Source organism: Euprymna scolopes, chromosome 43, assembly GCF_053919585.1.
Source record: "Euprymna scolopes isolate OS-2025 chromosome 43, ASM5391958v1, whole genome shotgun sequence".
Lineage (NCBI taxonomy): Eukaryota > Metazoa > Mollusca > Cephalopoda > Sepiida > Sepiolidae > Euprymna > Euprymna scolopes.
The window spans coordinates 31077015-31094640 of NC_136524.1; the positions used below are offsets into that span (position 1 = coordinate 31077015).

The 17626-nt window shown below is 34.7% G+C and overlaps 1 protein-coding gene across 7 annotated transcripts in view; it reads left to right on the top strand.

Annotated features, from left to right (window-relative positions):
* The window catches only part of LOC145268270 (EH domain-binding protein 1-like), a 725308-nt gene that overhangs the window by 169637 nt on the left and 538045 nt on the right, over positions 1–17626 (top strand). For all 7 annotated transcript variants that reach the window (XM_080123631.1, XM_080123633.1, XM_080123634.1 and 4 more), the window contains exons 8-9: positions 11359–11434; positions 15692–15858. In XM_080123631.1, the coding sequence (XP_079979757.1) occupies positions 11359–11434; positions 15692–15858 (243 nt within the window). The remainder of the gene's footprint in view (positions 1–11358; positions 11435–15691; positions 15859–17626) is intronic.

The following is a 17626-nucleotide window of genomic DNA, read 5'->3' on the forward strand; positions in this document are numbered from 1 at the left end:
TGCAGCAAAATATAATTTAAAAAACATGAAACTTTTTTTTAATTATCTTTTTATGGTAAAGTTGTATAAAAAATGCAGCAAAATATAATTTTAAAAACATGAAACTGAAATATAATTTTAAAAACATGAAACTATGGTAAAGTTGTATAAAAAATGCAGAAAAATATAATTTTAAAAACATGAAACTTTTTTTTAATTATCTTTTTTTATGGTAAAGCTGTATAAAAAATGCAGCAAAATATAATTTCAAAAACATGAAACGTTTTTTTAATTATCTTTTTTTATGGTAAAATTGTATAAAAAATGCAGCAAAATATAATTTTAAAAACATGAAACTTTTTTTTAATTATCTTTTTATAGTAAAGCTGTATAAAAAATGCAGCAAAATATAATTTTAAAAACATGAAACGTTTTTTTAATTGTCTTTTTATAGTAAAGTTGTATAAAAATGCATCAAAATAGAATTTAAAAAGCATGAAACATTTGTAGAAGTTTAAGAATAATTTTTTTTTTTTTTTTGTACAGAAAGATTGTATAAAAATGTAGCAAACTATAATTTTAGTTTGTATCCACTTTTAAAAAATGAAGAGTTGTCGCCCCCTGTTCTTTGGCTAACGAGTGACATCTGTCGGCCATTCTTGAAACTAAAATACACACATTCGCCTCATGTCTCTGACATGCAGAAGTTTCCAAATTTTTTTCATCTAGGCATATTTTATTGATAGTATGCACATGAAATTCTAGTCGTCTTTGAAGTAATCTTCTCCAACTGTAATGCACTTGTGCCATTACAACAACTTTTGGAAGGCCCCATGGAAATCCTCTTGTGTGAGCATGTCAATGACCCTCATCAAAGCCTCTTTCAGCTCCTCAATTATCTCATAATCACAGTGTCTAAGGTTTCCCTTGAGCTTAAGGAATAACCAAAAGTCACAGGGAGCAAGGTCTAAACTATGGGGAGGATGAGGAACTGTCTTGATACCCATCTGGGTCAAATAGTCTGTGACAAGGATGGGAGAAACTTTGCGCAAATCTTCTCCATCTTCAGTTCCTCGCGAATAATTATGTGTACAGTTCCCACACTGACATCAAACTGTGCACTTAATGTCTCTGTACACACAACGGTCCTTATTTATGAAATTCTTTATTTGGCTAATCAACTTTAGTGTTCTAACTTCTTTACTCCTCCAACACCTCTTATCATCGCTCACACTACCTGCCTTCCTTGAATTTCTTATGCCATTCAAAAATTGATGCTTGATTCATGCAAGATGGTCCAAAAGCAGTCTGAAGCATTCCATACATTTCTGTTGCATTTTTTCCAAGTTTAAAACAGAATTTTATTGCATATCGTTCTTCTAAAGTGTCCTCATGTCCAGATTGCATTTTTGAAATTCACCAGCTGTGACAATCAGGCTTTAGTAGGGTGTATTCCAATTCCTGCTGTAGCTGTTCATTTGAACCTGAAATCATAAAAATTGGTCAGTCACAAGTTACAAAAAAGTTGGCAAATACTCGGCAGATGGCAGTGATCAAGTTGGCTTTGTTATTGTAGGAGGTCATGTTGGTGATGTTCTCAACATATGACCAAATGAAGTAGTTCAGTGAGTTCAGGTTGGGGAGGAGGGGGAGCAGTGAGAGAACGGTACAAAGTTGTAGCATTCCTTCTGAAACCAAGTCTCTCTGGACTTGTGGGCTGGCGCTGAGTCCTTATGCCACACCCAGGGTCTGCCAGTGGCCACCTGATTGCACCAGAGGATCACTACACTCCTCAACAAATCCAGGTATACTTTGGTATTGATTTTTAAGCTGACTTTGAATATGTGAGGTGGCATGATGTGGCCCTCACTTGAAACCACACTAGAGAACATAACTGTGGCCGGAAACTTTGTTTTCATCACTCTGGGCATGTCCTTGTTATTCATAGCAATCCAGTGATGCATTTTGAAAGTGCTGGCAATGGTCCTGTTGTCATAACTTGAATTGGTTAAGAGCATGAGTTGTATAGTGGCACATTTCCAATCTTACTTGTTGAACATTGTGTCACTTTAAGACATAATAAAAGGCTCCTATCGCTCTTGGGATTTGTACACAACTGGCCAACTAGTAGATAGCCTGCAACAACAAAAATACAAAATGGTGTCCATCAAACGGAAATGGAATCATGTCGTCTTTTCTATGGTAACAATTTTATTGTTCCGCCCTGTAGATTACCCTGATTTCAAATTCTGGGTAACTAAGTATTAAATATTGTGAAGCAAATCAAAATGGGAAAAATTTTCTGCCATTTTGTTTCCTTGCAGAATTTATTGAAAGACAGATTTTGGCAAACTTATTGTGCAACAGGATTCTTCAATATTTAATCAGCTATTTCATCAAAATGTATTTCTTTTGTTATATGATTTAATTCAATAGACTAACAAAAAACTTATATATACAAATATCTACAATTCATATTATATCTGTCTGTCCGTTCCACTTTTTTTCTGGAAACTACTGTGTTGATCTGGCTAAAATTTTGTATGGGCCTTTGTTATAAGATGCAGCGAACCTAAGTATTATGGTATCCGTTTGATACCGTATTAGGCATTAGTATTTACAGATTTAATAGGGATTAGTCACCATAATACTGTACCACTCCGTCTCCGCGTGAAAGTTGTTGTTGTTCTTCTCTGGTCGAGTGGTCAGCGTTGATCGTCTTTGGCGTTGACTCGTCGATAATCGTCCACCGGTCTGCCTTCGCCGTCCGCAACGCAGGCGCCAGACAGCTCGAGTTCCTCCAGTGAAGTGACCATACACTGCCCCACCCCACGTTGTGTTTCTTTAAGTGATAAGGTAGCGACGTCTCACCCCTGCAAGGAAAAGGTTAAACACACGGACGACCGGAGACGCTGGCACACTTGTAAAATAAAACAGAACACTGTTTTCTATATATAGATAATAAAAATCTTTATCCTGTTTCCAATGTTCAAAATAACTGCACAGTCAAACGAAGGGAGTGAGTGTCTAACTGGTAATATGGCGACTTGGCTGTGGTTCCGATCTCAGGGCAGCTTATCTTTGGGAATGATCGGCAACGATTAGGATGGTAAATTCGTTTTCTCAATCTAACCGACCGGGATGCTGGCTGACCAGTTTGAAAGTGCGTGCAGATCCGAAAAACGGTTTGTTTAAATAAAAAAACCCTGCCTGGCAATTCCTTTCAGATGACATTTTCTTGCCAAATTACATTACTCAGGGCTCTTATCGTATAGATCTGCTTAGGTAACCAAAACTCTCGATACGAGGGGGAATTCCCTCTTAATGGTTATTTACGTCATAACCCTAGGGGCGGTCCCCTCACCTCCAACTACCGTGGAGTCGATCCTCTTACTATCACCGGTGACGTATGCTAGGGGCTGGTCCTGGTTCTCCAATCACCTTGGAATTAATCCTCTCACTATTCCCAGTGACGTCACCCTGGCGATTCTCTACTTCCACCCTAGATCCTCGGATCGTGTGGGCAAACAGGCGGGGTCTATATTAATACTAATTAATATTTCCTTATCTGATTTCTACAGGGAAATACAGTTTCCCCAAACAACATTATTCGGTGGCCGACATATGGCCATTACCTGTCAACACGCGTCTGCTTATTGCAGCTTCTGACCGATGAATCTTTTTCCAAAATATCTTTCCAAAACAACATTATCGCAATGTCTCCCCTCCGACCATTAATTATATCAACACGGGAACATATGTCCCAGGAAGGACGAAAAAACCCTTTTCAAAACAGTCATTATCTATAACTTTGCTACCTCAGCATCTGTCTCGTCAAATTCCATTTCCTCGGCCATTCATCTCAATTTTCTTATCTTATTTACCCAGGATTGGCAATGACTACCGCCATCCAAATTCTGCTCTGAACCTAGTCACCCAGCCAAGTAATTACTGTCTGTTAACTCTTCCAGACCAGGGTCCTACCCTAATATTGTCACAATACTACATTTACTCTACAAGTTTTCTTGAAAATTACTGGACTGATGTGGCTGAAATTTTGTATGGACTTTCGTTATAATGAAGTACGGTGAACTAAGTATTATGGTATCCATTCAATGCACAATTAAGATTTAATAGGGATTGATATTTAATGTAAAAATGAACACAAATTCAATCATATTCAAATATCGATTTGGCATAAAGCGTTCATTTTAAGTCAGCAGATTATAATGTTTGCCAAAAACGTCTGGTCTTGCATAGGACTTAGATTAAATTATTTTCTCTAATATGTTATCATATAGATACCCAAAAGTTGTCTTGTAAGGTTTTCTTGTGTGTGTGTGTTTTTTTACATAGACATCACCACTTATCAAGGCCAAGAGGCCACTCGAGAATAAGGGTTAAAGAGTGTACTGTAGAAATTGGACAATATAGTAATCGTTAGTAATGGAAATTCAGTAAATTTGTTAACAAGTGGGACGGCTCATCAAGAACTTGTTTGCATTAGACTTGAAGGCAACCATATTGTAGTCAGCTGGAAAGCAGGTAAACGGAAGACAATTCCACAGGCGTGCAGTTCTAAGAAAGAAGCTTTGTTTATGGAATCTACATGTAGGTTTGGCCACAGATAGCGAGTGGGGGGAATTATTGAGAGTGTTTTCAGCTAGACGAGTGTTTCTTGTGAAAGTTTGGCAAGGGGGAACCATAGACTGAAGCTCAGTTGAACACTTTCCATGGAAATAACGATACAGCAGAGACAAACTCGCAACATCTCTTCTGTGAGATAGAGGTTGCAGGGAAGAGAAAAGGACATCTCCTACGAGGCTACAAAGTCTATTTTGAACTCTATCAAGGCAGAACAAGTCCTTTCTAGCAGCTCCTGCCCAGATGTGGCAACAGTACTCCATCCTTGGACGTACCTGGCTCTTATATAGATAGAGAATTGCATCAGCAGTGAGATATCTACTTGATCGTGTGTGTGTGTGTGTGTGTGTGTGTGTGTGTGTGTGTGTGTGTGTTTTTTTTTAACTATTTATTGATTCATTCTGTTTGATTTAACTCATTCTACATGATTAAATTGATTAGGCAGTTTGTTAAAAAAAAATTTTATTACTCTATTGAAAGCGAATATTTTAAAAGGTAAATCAAGAGAAATCTTACTTGCCAAAAAACTTATATTATTAAATATATATTATAAGAATAGTATTAGGAAACACCTGCACACCATGATATTATTGAACGTGATAATGAGGATTAAAAATTATTGAACGTGATAATGGGGATTAAAAAGGAAATTTTTATTGCATTTTGAATTGGTATTATTTTTGTTTTTTGTTCTAATAAATTTTTTGAATCGATAAAAAAAGAAAGAATCCGTTTTTATTTTTTGGTGCTTCTACATTATTGAGGCAAAATTTTGTAGTTGATAAATGGAGTTTTCAAATAATAAAAAAAAAAAAAACGATGGTTTCAACTAATTTTTTTTGTCAATTCTAATAAGTTACAATGGTAGCTTCCAAATTATGCAGTCGAAATTACCCGAATATTACTGAATTAGTAAACAAAACAACTTTAACAGGTGAAAAATTGCCACCATCTTTGTTTAATTCGAATGGAAAATTACCTCTCTGTTGAACTCTTGTGCGTTTTACAATCATTTTCATCAAATTCTATTTTTTATTTTCTACCTTATCGATTTTCGTAATTTTTGGATATAATCATTTTAAAAATATGAGGAATACGCAGATACCATTGTTTTCATGTGAAATTCAGTTGTACGATTTCCAAAAATCTTGTCCCAATTCTGCAGAAGCACCTATTTTTTTTGGTATTCTTGTGGATTTCCAACTACATTTTTAAACTGATTCAGTGAGTAAAATCTACTGCCTCTTGACACTCGCGTGAACCATGTACTCGTACACTTGACATGCACATACTTTGTTGCATACTTCGTTGCATAAAGTTTTTCGTGTAAGTGTAAATCATATATGAAAATGTTTAAAAGAGAAAATTTCCAATTCATCTTTGAATGTTGTACCAATGTATGTGTCACTAGAAATGTATTACTATCTGAATATTATGGGTTCTTGTAATATAAAACTGGAGTATGTAGTCTTGTTTTTTTTTAATTTTTAGATGTACAATCTTATTATAGGGTAGAATGATAAAGTTGTCGCCTGAAAATAAACAACTTTATTTTACAACTTTATTTTATTGATTTTATTGAAAATAAAAATCGATTCAGGTAACTTGATTATGTAGTACAGCTGACATCTATTCGGCCTTCAACCTCAATCACTGCCTCGATACGGAACTTGGAGCATGCCTTTTCCGCAAACTCCGCCGGGAGATCAGTCTAGCTTTGATGTTGTGGAAGGTTATATTGGTGATGTTCTCGATGTATGGCCAAACAAAGTAGTCCAGTAGGTTAAGGTCGTTGGAATAGGGATGGGCAGTGAAGCCAAGGCTAGATCACTTTGGACTTGTGGGCCGGTGTCAAGTCCTGCTACCACACGCAGGGTCTGCTAGCGGCTACTTGATTGCACTAGAGGATCATCACACTCTTCAGCACATCCAGGTACACTTTGGTGTTGACTTTCAAGCTTACTCCGAAGATGTGAGGTGGCATGATGTGGCTCTCACTTGAAATCGCATCAAAGACCATAACCGTAGCAAGAAACTTTGTTGAGCTGTACCCTCAAGCATTGAACCATCCGAATTTGCATTTTGAGGCTGCTGGCAATCACTAATTTTTAATTCAGATTCCTATATATAATATATGCGTTTTTATTGTAACTTTGTTATATATAAATAATTAACTAGCAGGAGTGCCCGGCATTGTCATAGTGTGTGGAGGTCGTGTAGTAAGGAAACCCGGAGAGGGGGGGGGTCAAAGCAACGGTGATGGAGGTGACCATTGCCCGGGTGTGTGTAGGTGGTGTAGTAAGGATCCCCAGGGGAGGGGAGCTAAAAAAAAAAGATGTAGTAGCGGGGGTGGAGGATCAAAACCACAATAGGTACAGGTGTTTTTAAAAAAATGTGGTAGTAGGCAGGTAAGCAAGCTCGAACACATAACGCGAAAGAGAAAAAAAACGGAAGTTCCGAATGTTATGATGACTTGCGAAAATGGCTATGCAAAAACCGACCTCTCCTTGTAGAAAACTGCCGGGTTGAGGGTGAGGGAATTAATGTTTTTGTCCAATTTTTCGATATTTGTCATCCAAGACGTTGAGCTTCAAAATCTTCAGATCTCGTCAAGATCCGTCTTTTTCTTTGTTTTTTTTTTTTTTTTTTTTTGTTACATTTTCACCCCAAACAAGGCACATTGCCACTTTGATGTAGGGGGCTACTATCAGGGACATAAGCTACTGGGGTACTATGTAGGGAGTTGGGCAGTAAGATGTTGGTTCATGTTACACTTGAACTTCTGCATGTCAGTACAGTTGGGGAAGCAGGGAGCCAGAATGGAATTCCAAAGTCTCTGGGGAAGAAACTACTGGAGTAGAAAGCTCTCTTACATCTAGCGATCTTTACTGTGCAGGGGTGGGATTTAGCTGCTTGTCGGGTTTGTCTAGGGTATTTATGGTGTGGGGGCACAATGCTTGCAGTTCTTCAGAGCATTCACCATTAAAATACTTATAGAACAGACAGAAGGATGCAACATTTCGTCGGTGGGACAGAGGCTGAAGCTTAGATGACAGTTGTCTGTTGAAAGTTTTGGGCAGACATACAAACATACATACATTCACACAAACTGACGATTGAGATTTATATTATAGATAGTTTTCATATTGTATTAAATTTTATACTAGATCTGCTTACTAGGTGATTGTTGCCCAACATATCTAGTGCTTCTTGGAGTCATTTTATTCTTCGCCGTTGTTCTCTGTCTATAATTTTTACTTCGTCCCATAAGGGTAGATGGTTTCCCTTTTCCCTCCATATGTGGTCAGCCATACCCAACTTTTCAATATCTCCATATATGGCTTTTTGATGTTTTCCTAACCTTACTTTTAGTGAGCAACAGGTCTCACTTTTGTGTAGTTTCTAACGTTTTTATGAGAATAGTTGTTCAAATAATCAAAAACATTTTTTTTTTTTTTTTTTACTCGCATTCACCCCTAATAAGGCATATCGCCACTTGGATGTAAGGACTAATATTTAGGACCATGCCTATGAAAAAATTAACAAGATGTTGGTTTACATTACATTTAAACTTCTGCATATCAGTACAGTTGGGGAAGCAGGTAGCAGGAAGGGAATTCCAAAGTCTAGCTGTTCGAGGGAAGAAACTATTAGAGAATAAGGCTTTGGTATTTAGGGACCTCAACAGTGAAGTGGTGAGATTTTGTTGCTAAGCATGTTTTTCAAGGACATGTACATCGAGGGGGCACAAGTGCAACGAGTTCATCAGAGCACATTCCACTAAAGCATCTGTAAAACAGGCACATGATACACATCATCGTTCCTTATCTCAAAAAAAAAAAAAAAAAATTCCCAAGCCCAATACCTATCAACATTTATTTCCAGAAACTGTTTATGGATTTATTACTATTTGTTATTATTTACCTGGATTTATTTACTGTTGTTGGAATTGAAAATAAAATGCTTGCTTATGATAATAGCATGCATGATTGCTGTCAGTCTTTTATTTTTATATTTTTTCTACATTGACGTATTTTTGCTTTGGCCGATATTTTTGTAATTGAATTGTACTTCTGGTTGTAACCTCCCCATCCTTCAGTTTTAAAAGCAACTTTAATTGTGGATGCCACAAAAAAAAAAAAAAATTATTTAATAAAAAAAATTATTTAATAAAAAAAAAATTATTTTTTAATTTAATAAAAAAAATATTTTTTATTTAGTAAAAAAAAATAAATATTTTTTATTTAATAAAAAAAAAAATTATACAACATTACTTAGTTTTCTAGAAATTTAAAAAATTTATTCTTATGAAACAATGCTTTAAAAAAAATATGACTAACTCCTGTTCAATTTTCATGCCCACCATGCAAGTAACATCAGATCTAACTTTGGGCCAAGATCACAGTGTAGCAGCTGTTCTGATGCTACACTTCACCTTTTCTGTCCTCGGTCAGTGGAGGAGAAATTCTTAATGACTGAGACAATTTTTACTTTTGTTCATATCTAAAGTGCCTCTTTTTGGGGAGCTGGATTTTTCCCATATTAAAAATCGACATTGTGTCTAACTCTGCCCTCGTGGAGAGGTATGTAAATAGGAACATCAGATTTAATTTTGATGCAACCATTAACTAGATTGGATATATATATATATATTTTCTCTTCTAGGGGCCACCATCACCAGACTTAATAGCCCTAACAAAATGAGGAAAAATAAAAAAAGTAAATAAAAATAAAAAAGATATAGGAAAATGCCACTGAAATTTTTGGCCTTTGAGACAAGATCACAGTGTAGTATCTGTTCTGATGCTACACTTCACCTTTTCTGTCCTCGGTCAGTGGAACAGAAATCCTTAATGACTGAGACAATTTAAATTTTTGTTCCTCTCTAGAGTGGCCCTTTTTGGGGAGCCGGATTTTTCCCACATTAAAAACTAACCTAGTGTCTAACTCTGCCCTCATGGGAAGGCAAGTAAATAGAAACAAATTATGTTGCATTATTTTGTTTTCTAAAATTTTCAAATTTAACTTGACGTAATAATGCTTTCAAAAGATTCAACTAAAACTTTCTATTTAAATTTTTTTAGACTTTAAATCTAAATAAAATCCTTTTTCATTCTTATTTTTTTTTTTAATTTATTTTTTACTATTCATATTCACCCCTTACAAAGCATATCGCCACTTGGACGTAAGGAGCTACTATTTGGGGTCATGTCTAGGAAAGATTTACAGGATATTTGTTTATGTTGCATTTAAACTTCTGCATATCAGTACAGCCAGGGAAGCAGGCAGCAAGAAAGGAATTTCAAAGTCTAGCTGTTTGAATGAAGAAACTATTAGAATAGAAAACTTTCTGGCATTTAGGGACATCAACAGTGAAGTGGGTGAGATCTTATTGCTAAGCGGGTTTGTCGGGGATATGTATGTCGAGGGGGTACAAGTGAAACAAGTTCATCAGAACACATTCCATTAAAATATTTGTAAAACAGGCAGAGTAATGCAACATTGTGGCGATGGAACAGGGGCTGGATCTTAGTTGATAAATTGGAACTGATTGGATTGACAACTCTTTTTTTAGACTTTATCTAAGAGGGAGAGACTAGTGGTAGATGTACCATCAATACTCCATGTATGGGGGAATGGTGGCCTTGTAAAGGTACAGGATACTCTGAGGCATGAGTAGTCTTCTAGCTTGATAGAGGGAACCCACCTTCTTTGCAGCAGCTTTTGCAATGTCCTCTATGTATTTGTTCCAGTTCATATTGCCCGCAAATGTTAGGCCAAGGAGTTTGAAGGTAGAATTCTCAGGAAGGGTGCTGTTTGTCATAGATATAGAGGGAGAGGTGTCTTGTAATTGTTAAAGGAGAGCAGCTTAGTTTTACTAACATTAAATGTTACCACCCATTTGCGTCCCCATTCCACTATAATCTGAAGGTCATTTTTTAACGATTCTGCCACTGTCTTAGATTTATGTACATCTGTTCTTCCCTCATGCGTATTATAGAGTGTTTTATCTCCAGCAAATATACCGATCTCGGATACAATATTATCAGGGAGGTCGTTTATGAATATCAGGAATAATAATGGTCCAAGGATTGACCCCTGAGGCACTCCCGCATTTAATGTTAAGCTGCTTGGATGTGGGTCCATCAATGAACTGTATGCTTCTATTGTCTAAGAAGGATCTAATTATATTTAGTATACATCCAATTATACCGTACGATTTAATTTTCATAAGCAGTCTTTTATGCCAGATTATGTCAAAAGCCTTGGATATATCAAGGGCTACAGCCCTGGCTTTGCCTGCCTTATCCAGTATATGGTAAATGCGTTCAGAGATGACTGATATCTTCAGTAGAATGACATTGCTTGAATCCATACTATTTGTCAGAGAGAAGATTTGCTTTTGCGAGGTGGTGGACTAGTGCTTGATTAATTAAGGTCTCAAAGATTTTAGTGAAGAGTGGGAGGAGACTAATGGGGCGATAATTGTGAGGGGTTGTTCTTTTACCAAAATCTTGTACACTGGTACCACAGAAGCCATCTTCCAGCTATTAGGGAATCAAGATTCAGCAAGGAATTTATTGTAGAACTTGGAAAGTATGGTGGCTAGCTCAGCTGAACATTTCTTAATTAGTATAGACGCCTTCGAGGTGTCTAGTTATGTAACATTTTTGTTTTTATATGATGAATTAAAACTCTTTAATTTTTTAACAATTCTTTTCTTTCTTTTTACAGTCAAAATATGACAAAATCATCTAAGAATGGCTCGGAAAAACAAAATACATCTTTGGATCTTTCTGATGTGTTACAGGTAAAAAACAATTCAACTAACATTTTAAAGCAAGTTTTGGTTTATTTCAGTAGATTTTACAATTAAAAAAAAAAAAAAGAAAAGTAACATTTCCGTTTCCCAAGAAATTATGGATGAAATTTTTTAGCATTCTTCTATTATATAAATCTCAGTCGTTTGTGTGTGTTTGTATGTCCGCAAAAAACTTTATCTGCATTGAAACGGCATGAACATGGTACCATTAGAAAAGACGATCTCTAAGACACATAATATCAAAAAATTAGAAAAAAATTGTAAATTATATCAAGTAGAAATGTTTTGTTTGAAAGGTGGAGTCAGCTAAAAGTCTTGGTTTCAATGCTGTTTGTTAATCGTGCATGCACGATTCGTTGTTTCATTTTAAAAAGCTAAATTTTTAATATAACATCTGTGTCATCGTGGTCTGATCAATAGAGAGTTCGTTTACAAACTTAAGTTTTGCAAGTTCACATCCAACACACTGCCTTTTGTTTTTTCCTATTTTTTTTTTTTAGCTTACAAAGTTTTGGTTTTGATTCTGGCTGATGGCACCCAAGTCCTATTTATTTAATCTTTTTTAACCGTATTTTACGACTGAGCACCCCATCTGCTAGTATTTAATAAATTAAAAGTTTTTCAGTGAAAGAATTACGATCTACATATTGTATTTTCTGATATATGTATAAGTGTACCAGCACACTGCCTGGCATTGCCCAGTCATAAGATATGCTTATGCAGATTTTGTATGTATTATCATAGAGCCAATTTTCTGTTGATTATTATATTGTACCCAATATATAGTAGTGATTTCAAAAGTTTAAAAACTGAATAAATAAAAAATTTATGATTTGAGTGCCGTCAGTAAGAATTGAAACCAAAGCATTAAGTTCTCTACCATCTGAGCATTAAGTTTTGCTACCATCTGAGCTAAGGACACATCCATATGAAAACTTTAAAAATTAACACACTTAAATGTATACACATGATTTTGTTGAAATGAGATATTAAACGGCTTGCTCAAAGTTCAGTGTTGGGCCCCCCTCACTTTTTATAGTGATACCATTATTTATTTTTTTTTATGAAGGAATCACCACTTATCAAGGCCTGAAGGCCACTCAAGGATAATGGTTAATGAGTGTTTGGTGGTCAGTGAAACAACACCGTAATGATTGGTAATGGTGGAAATTAGGCAGAATTTGTTTATTTAAGGGGATGACTCAACAACTTGTTTACATTGAATTTAAAAATGGTCTTGTAGTTAGTTAGAAGGCAGGCCAGTGGCACAGAGTTCCATATGTGGGCGATTCTAGAAAAAAGCTTTGTTCGTGGAATTTGCATTTTGATTAAAGCACATATAGAGAGTAAGGGAAAATGTTGATAGCGGTTGTAGCCAGACAAGTGCTTGTTGTGAATGTTTTACAGAGAGGGTGGCACCATAGATTGAAGCTCAGACAAGTACCTGCCGTTTTTGGCGTTGTTGTAGAAACTGATAGATATCATTTATCCATTGATAATACCTGCTTGGATTAATTGTGCAAAGTTACAGCAAGAGCTCGTCTTCTATCACCACTTCAAAGAACTTTCTTCCTTTTGTGTGTCTAAAAATGTATTCAATGCTGGCGCTTCTACACTATCATAATGAAATTTCGGAAATCGTAAAACTGAATTTCACATGGTATCTACGTATTTTTAAGATGATTATATCCAAAAATTGTGAAAATCTATAAAGTAGAAAATTATTTATTAAAGAAACTAGAAAATAGAATTTGAAGAAAACTATCGTATTTGCTTATGTAAGACACAGGAGAGTTCAGAAGGGAGGTAATTTTTCGTTTCGATTTATTTTATAAAAACAAGATGGCAGCAATAATTTTGACTTAATAATTTGGAAGCTAACATTGTAACTTATTAGAATTGATAAAAAAATCAGTTGAAATCATTGTTTTTTTATCTGAAAACTCCATTTATCGACTACAAAATTTCGTTCTGATAGTGTAGAAGTGCCTCAATGCCTTTTAAAAAAGTATGACATTTTAACAATCAAAAATAATGCTCAATATAAAAAAGCATTATCAAGCCATATTGAAACTCCTAGTGAAATCCATGTTTTTTTTTGTTTTTTTTTTTGTTTTTTTTTTAAATTAGTTTCAAACAAAGCATATTGTTATAAAGGGCGACTGTGAATGAGGGACCATATTTATAAGGGGGCATCAAGATGTTTGTTCACATTTCTGCATTTTGTTATAGTCGAGGAAAAAGGAAGAAGGTAGTGAAATTCCAAAAGCAAACAGTTTGATGAAGGAAGCTATTAGAGTAAAAAAAATTCCGGCATCTGCAAAACCTCTACAGTGAAGGGATACAATTTGTTGAAATGGTTATAAATTCATCAGAGCATATTTCCATGACTGTATTTGTAAAATAAACACAGGCGGTGATGAGGCAGGTGCTGGAGTTTGATGGACAGTGTGGGACCTATCAGGTTAGAGATTCTGTTTTTGCATTCTACCTGAGATTGATAGATAGAGAGGGAGAAAGAAGTTGACTAGTGGTTGATGCACCAGTCCAGTTTACTAAAATGGAGGTGTATATTTTTTTCTTTTTTGATTTTGATCAATAAAATTTAAAAAACTAAACATTATAATTATTTCTCTGTATCATTTAAAAAATTTAATAGGAAACATTTAGCGGATTCACAAATAAACTTATTTTATAAATAATAATAATAATAATGAAAGAATTTTCATGTTCGGTTGGTATCAGTTCCATATATATATATATATATATGATTACTTAATTTAATCACATAAATTAATATACGAAAGTATAAATTTATGCATAAACTTTAATATTTACTTCAACAGTGCTCAATACGTACGTAGAGCTAGGTAGTAAGTTATAAAATATATGGTAATTAAGTTGGTGCGGTGCAAACTAGAAAGCTAACTAAAAACACAATAGAAGGTGCATATATATAAAAACGCAAGACAACCACAAAATCCTCGCATAAGCCTGATGAATCCTAGCATGGATGAAACGTGAAATATTCTGTGTAGCTTAATTGCCATATATATTTTATAACTTACTACATATATATATATATATATATATATATATATATATATATATATATATATACATGATGAGAATAATGGAAATACATTTTGACGAGATGGCAAGATAAAAAAGGAACAGACCAAGTTATGTGTTCATCAATGTTTCATCTTTATTGCAAGACTCTCTCTCTCTCTCTCTATATATATATATATATATATATATATATATATATATATATATTTTATTTTAGTAGTAGGATGATTCCAATATTTTTCCCCCGATTCTGATACATTTACCGATTCTGATTCTTTATAAATCTTTAAATATTAAGTTGTTATTTCTCAAGATTATGGTAAAAATACGTTGAATGTGCAGATATTTTCTCGCGTGTAAGAATACCTTTGTGAAGGATGGTCTATTGATTTTAGTTTTACTAATAGTTTAAAATTAATAAATAGTCATTTTATTATTACCATCATTAATAGAAGATTTTTCTTTAAAGAAAATCAAATAAAAAAGTTAATTAAAAGAATCGCTTTTGCCATTGGAAAAGAGACACAAAAATTTTCTGATTCCGGTTATATATATATATTTATATAATGTGTGTGTGTGTGTGTGTGTGTGAAAAATATGCTTTTTCAATTATATTTCACTTATTTATACTTATCCTTTTTATTCATGAAGCTCGATGTAACTACAGAGCATATACTAATAAATTACAATTTCCGGATTTTGTAGTCATGTCCATATTTCTTTATTTTCTTTTAAAATTGATGAGTTAAATGCGAAATAAATACAAAAATTGACATAGTAATTACATGAATGATTCTACGCTACGAAACAGGTACTGTCAAGAATTGAACATTTTAACATGCTAAAAGAAATAAACGGTAAGATGGACAACATCTTGTAATTTGGAATAGAGACTTTGTCATATATATATATATATATATATATATATATATATATATGTATGTATGTATGTATTTATATTAGTGTATGTTGTGTGGCTTTTAAAATTTTTCTTCCAAGCCAACATATCTCTGGCAGGGCTTTATTCTTCCCCCTTCCTCTCAAACCGCATTCTCCCATGTTTTTGTTGACTGACCCTGCTAACTCAACTGACCTACTGCTACTAACTAAAGAACCAGTCTGTTAACATAATATAATATGTATTGATTCTATTTAAATTTGTTTTCTTTCCAGAAGGAGATGACCCCCAATGATCAAGGAAATTCTGCACTAGATTTGCTTGAATGGTGCAAAGAAATGACAAAGGGTTACAGAGGTGTAAGGGTTACAAATCTGACAACGTCTTGGAGGAGTGGAATGGCATTCTGTGCTATTATTCATCATTTTAGGCCCGATTTAATGTAAGTATTATTTGACAATTCTTAAAATGAATCTTCTTTCTTAGCTATAACATTAAACTACATCCAATAACATTGATGCCCCAGTTTGGTATATTTAGGAAGGATGGGGGGAACGTATGCAGTCACCCTGTTTTTACCATAATTCCTGGGTCGTCCATTCTCATCTGGAGTGGTAGTAAAAGTCAGAGTCCCATCTATCGATTAAATAGAATCAATTTTTGGTTATAAGGAATAACTAGGAACAGGATGCTGAACTAATTCTGGGCTCTCACCTTTACGGAGTCTTTCACTGGAACAGTGAATGGCTTGCACTCATAATGGAAGCAGTCTTGCATTGCTGTGCATGGTCAGCTATTGTTCAGGACGTGGTGAACTTGTTGAAAATAGCCGGCCCAACCGACCCATGGTGAATGCCACAAGCATGACCATGAATAATAACTAGCTAAAACAAACACCATGAATGAATATTTAAAGATATTAACAAGTTGAAGAATAAACATTTTTATGCAAATGAATGCATTCGACATTAAGTATCTCAAATAATATACAGACGTAAAATAAAAATTAATTGATTTTTAAGTTAATGTAGGCAATCCTCTAACTGTATAAGAGTCAGATATGTACCAAGACGGAGTATTGCTGCCACATCTGGGAGGTGCCGCTCAGTGCATTTTTTCTTGGCTTGATAGAATACAAAATCGACTTTGCAATCTAATTGGATATGATTTCTTCTTTCCTTACAGCCTTTTTCTCACAGGAGAGACCTTCCTAGTTTTTTCCTACTTTATTGGTATTTTTATGGGAAATGCTCGACTGAGCTTCAAGCTCCTGTTCTCCGCGTAAAACCTTCTCAGCAAGAACTTGCAATCAAAGAATGCTGCTTTCTATACGTAAAATTAAATGGAACTTCATGGACAATTTCTTTCCAAGAAGTCTTCAGCTGTGGAACACATTACTACATGAATGTTTTCCTATGGACTATAACAAGGTTGCTTCCAAGGTTAAAATATCTCTTCTGTAGTCCTGTGAATTAATCATAGTTCTCAATCCTTTCATAATACTATTCCTTCATTAAACCGAAAATCTCATTAATCCTCTAGTGGCTTTTGGTCTTGGTAAGTGATGTACCCTTGTTATTAAAATTTTCTTTCTGGCAATCCTGCTTATATACCGATCTAAGCGAGCTCCAATTTTGGAACATGTCGAAAGTAAACACTGAAAATGTAGGTCAACATGCAAGAATATCCGAAAACAAATTATTGGTTCCTTGACAAACGAGGGATCGGACAGTAATTCACTCCCGTTTGTTTGTTCGCACTTTTCTCAGTAACCACGCTTTGGATTTTCTTTTTTTTTAATTTTGCACAAATATTAGTTATGGTAAAAGTAAATTTTTGCCAGAACGGATTTTCCGGGATGACTCTGCTTACCCTCTAAGGGGCATTGTAGGGTTAAAATTGTCCCCAAATTGTTCATCCGTCCATTTGTTCATACTTTTCTCAATAGCCATAATGGATTTTTTTGAAATTTTGTACAGACATTAGTCATGGTGAAAGTAAATTTTTCATTTGTGAAGAGGGACCTCGCATGCTTGTCTTGTTTTTATTGGAATATGTTTATTTACAGAAAAATCTGTTTATCTTCCATTCATCTACTATTATATAAAAGGGATTTTGTTCATTGTGTATGCGATTTCATTCCCTATGGACTCAGAAATGACAGAGCTAATTTTTATGAATTTCACTTAATGTGTCTGGCAGTGTTCATA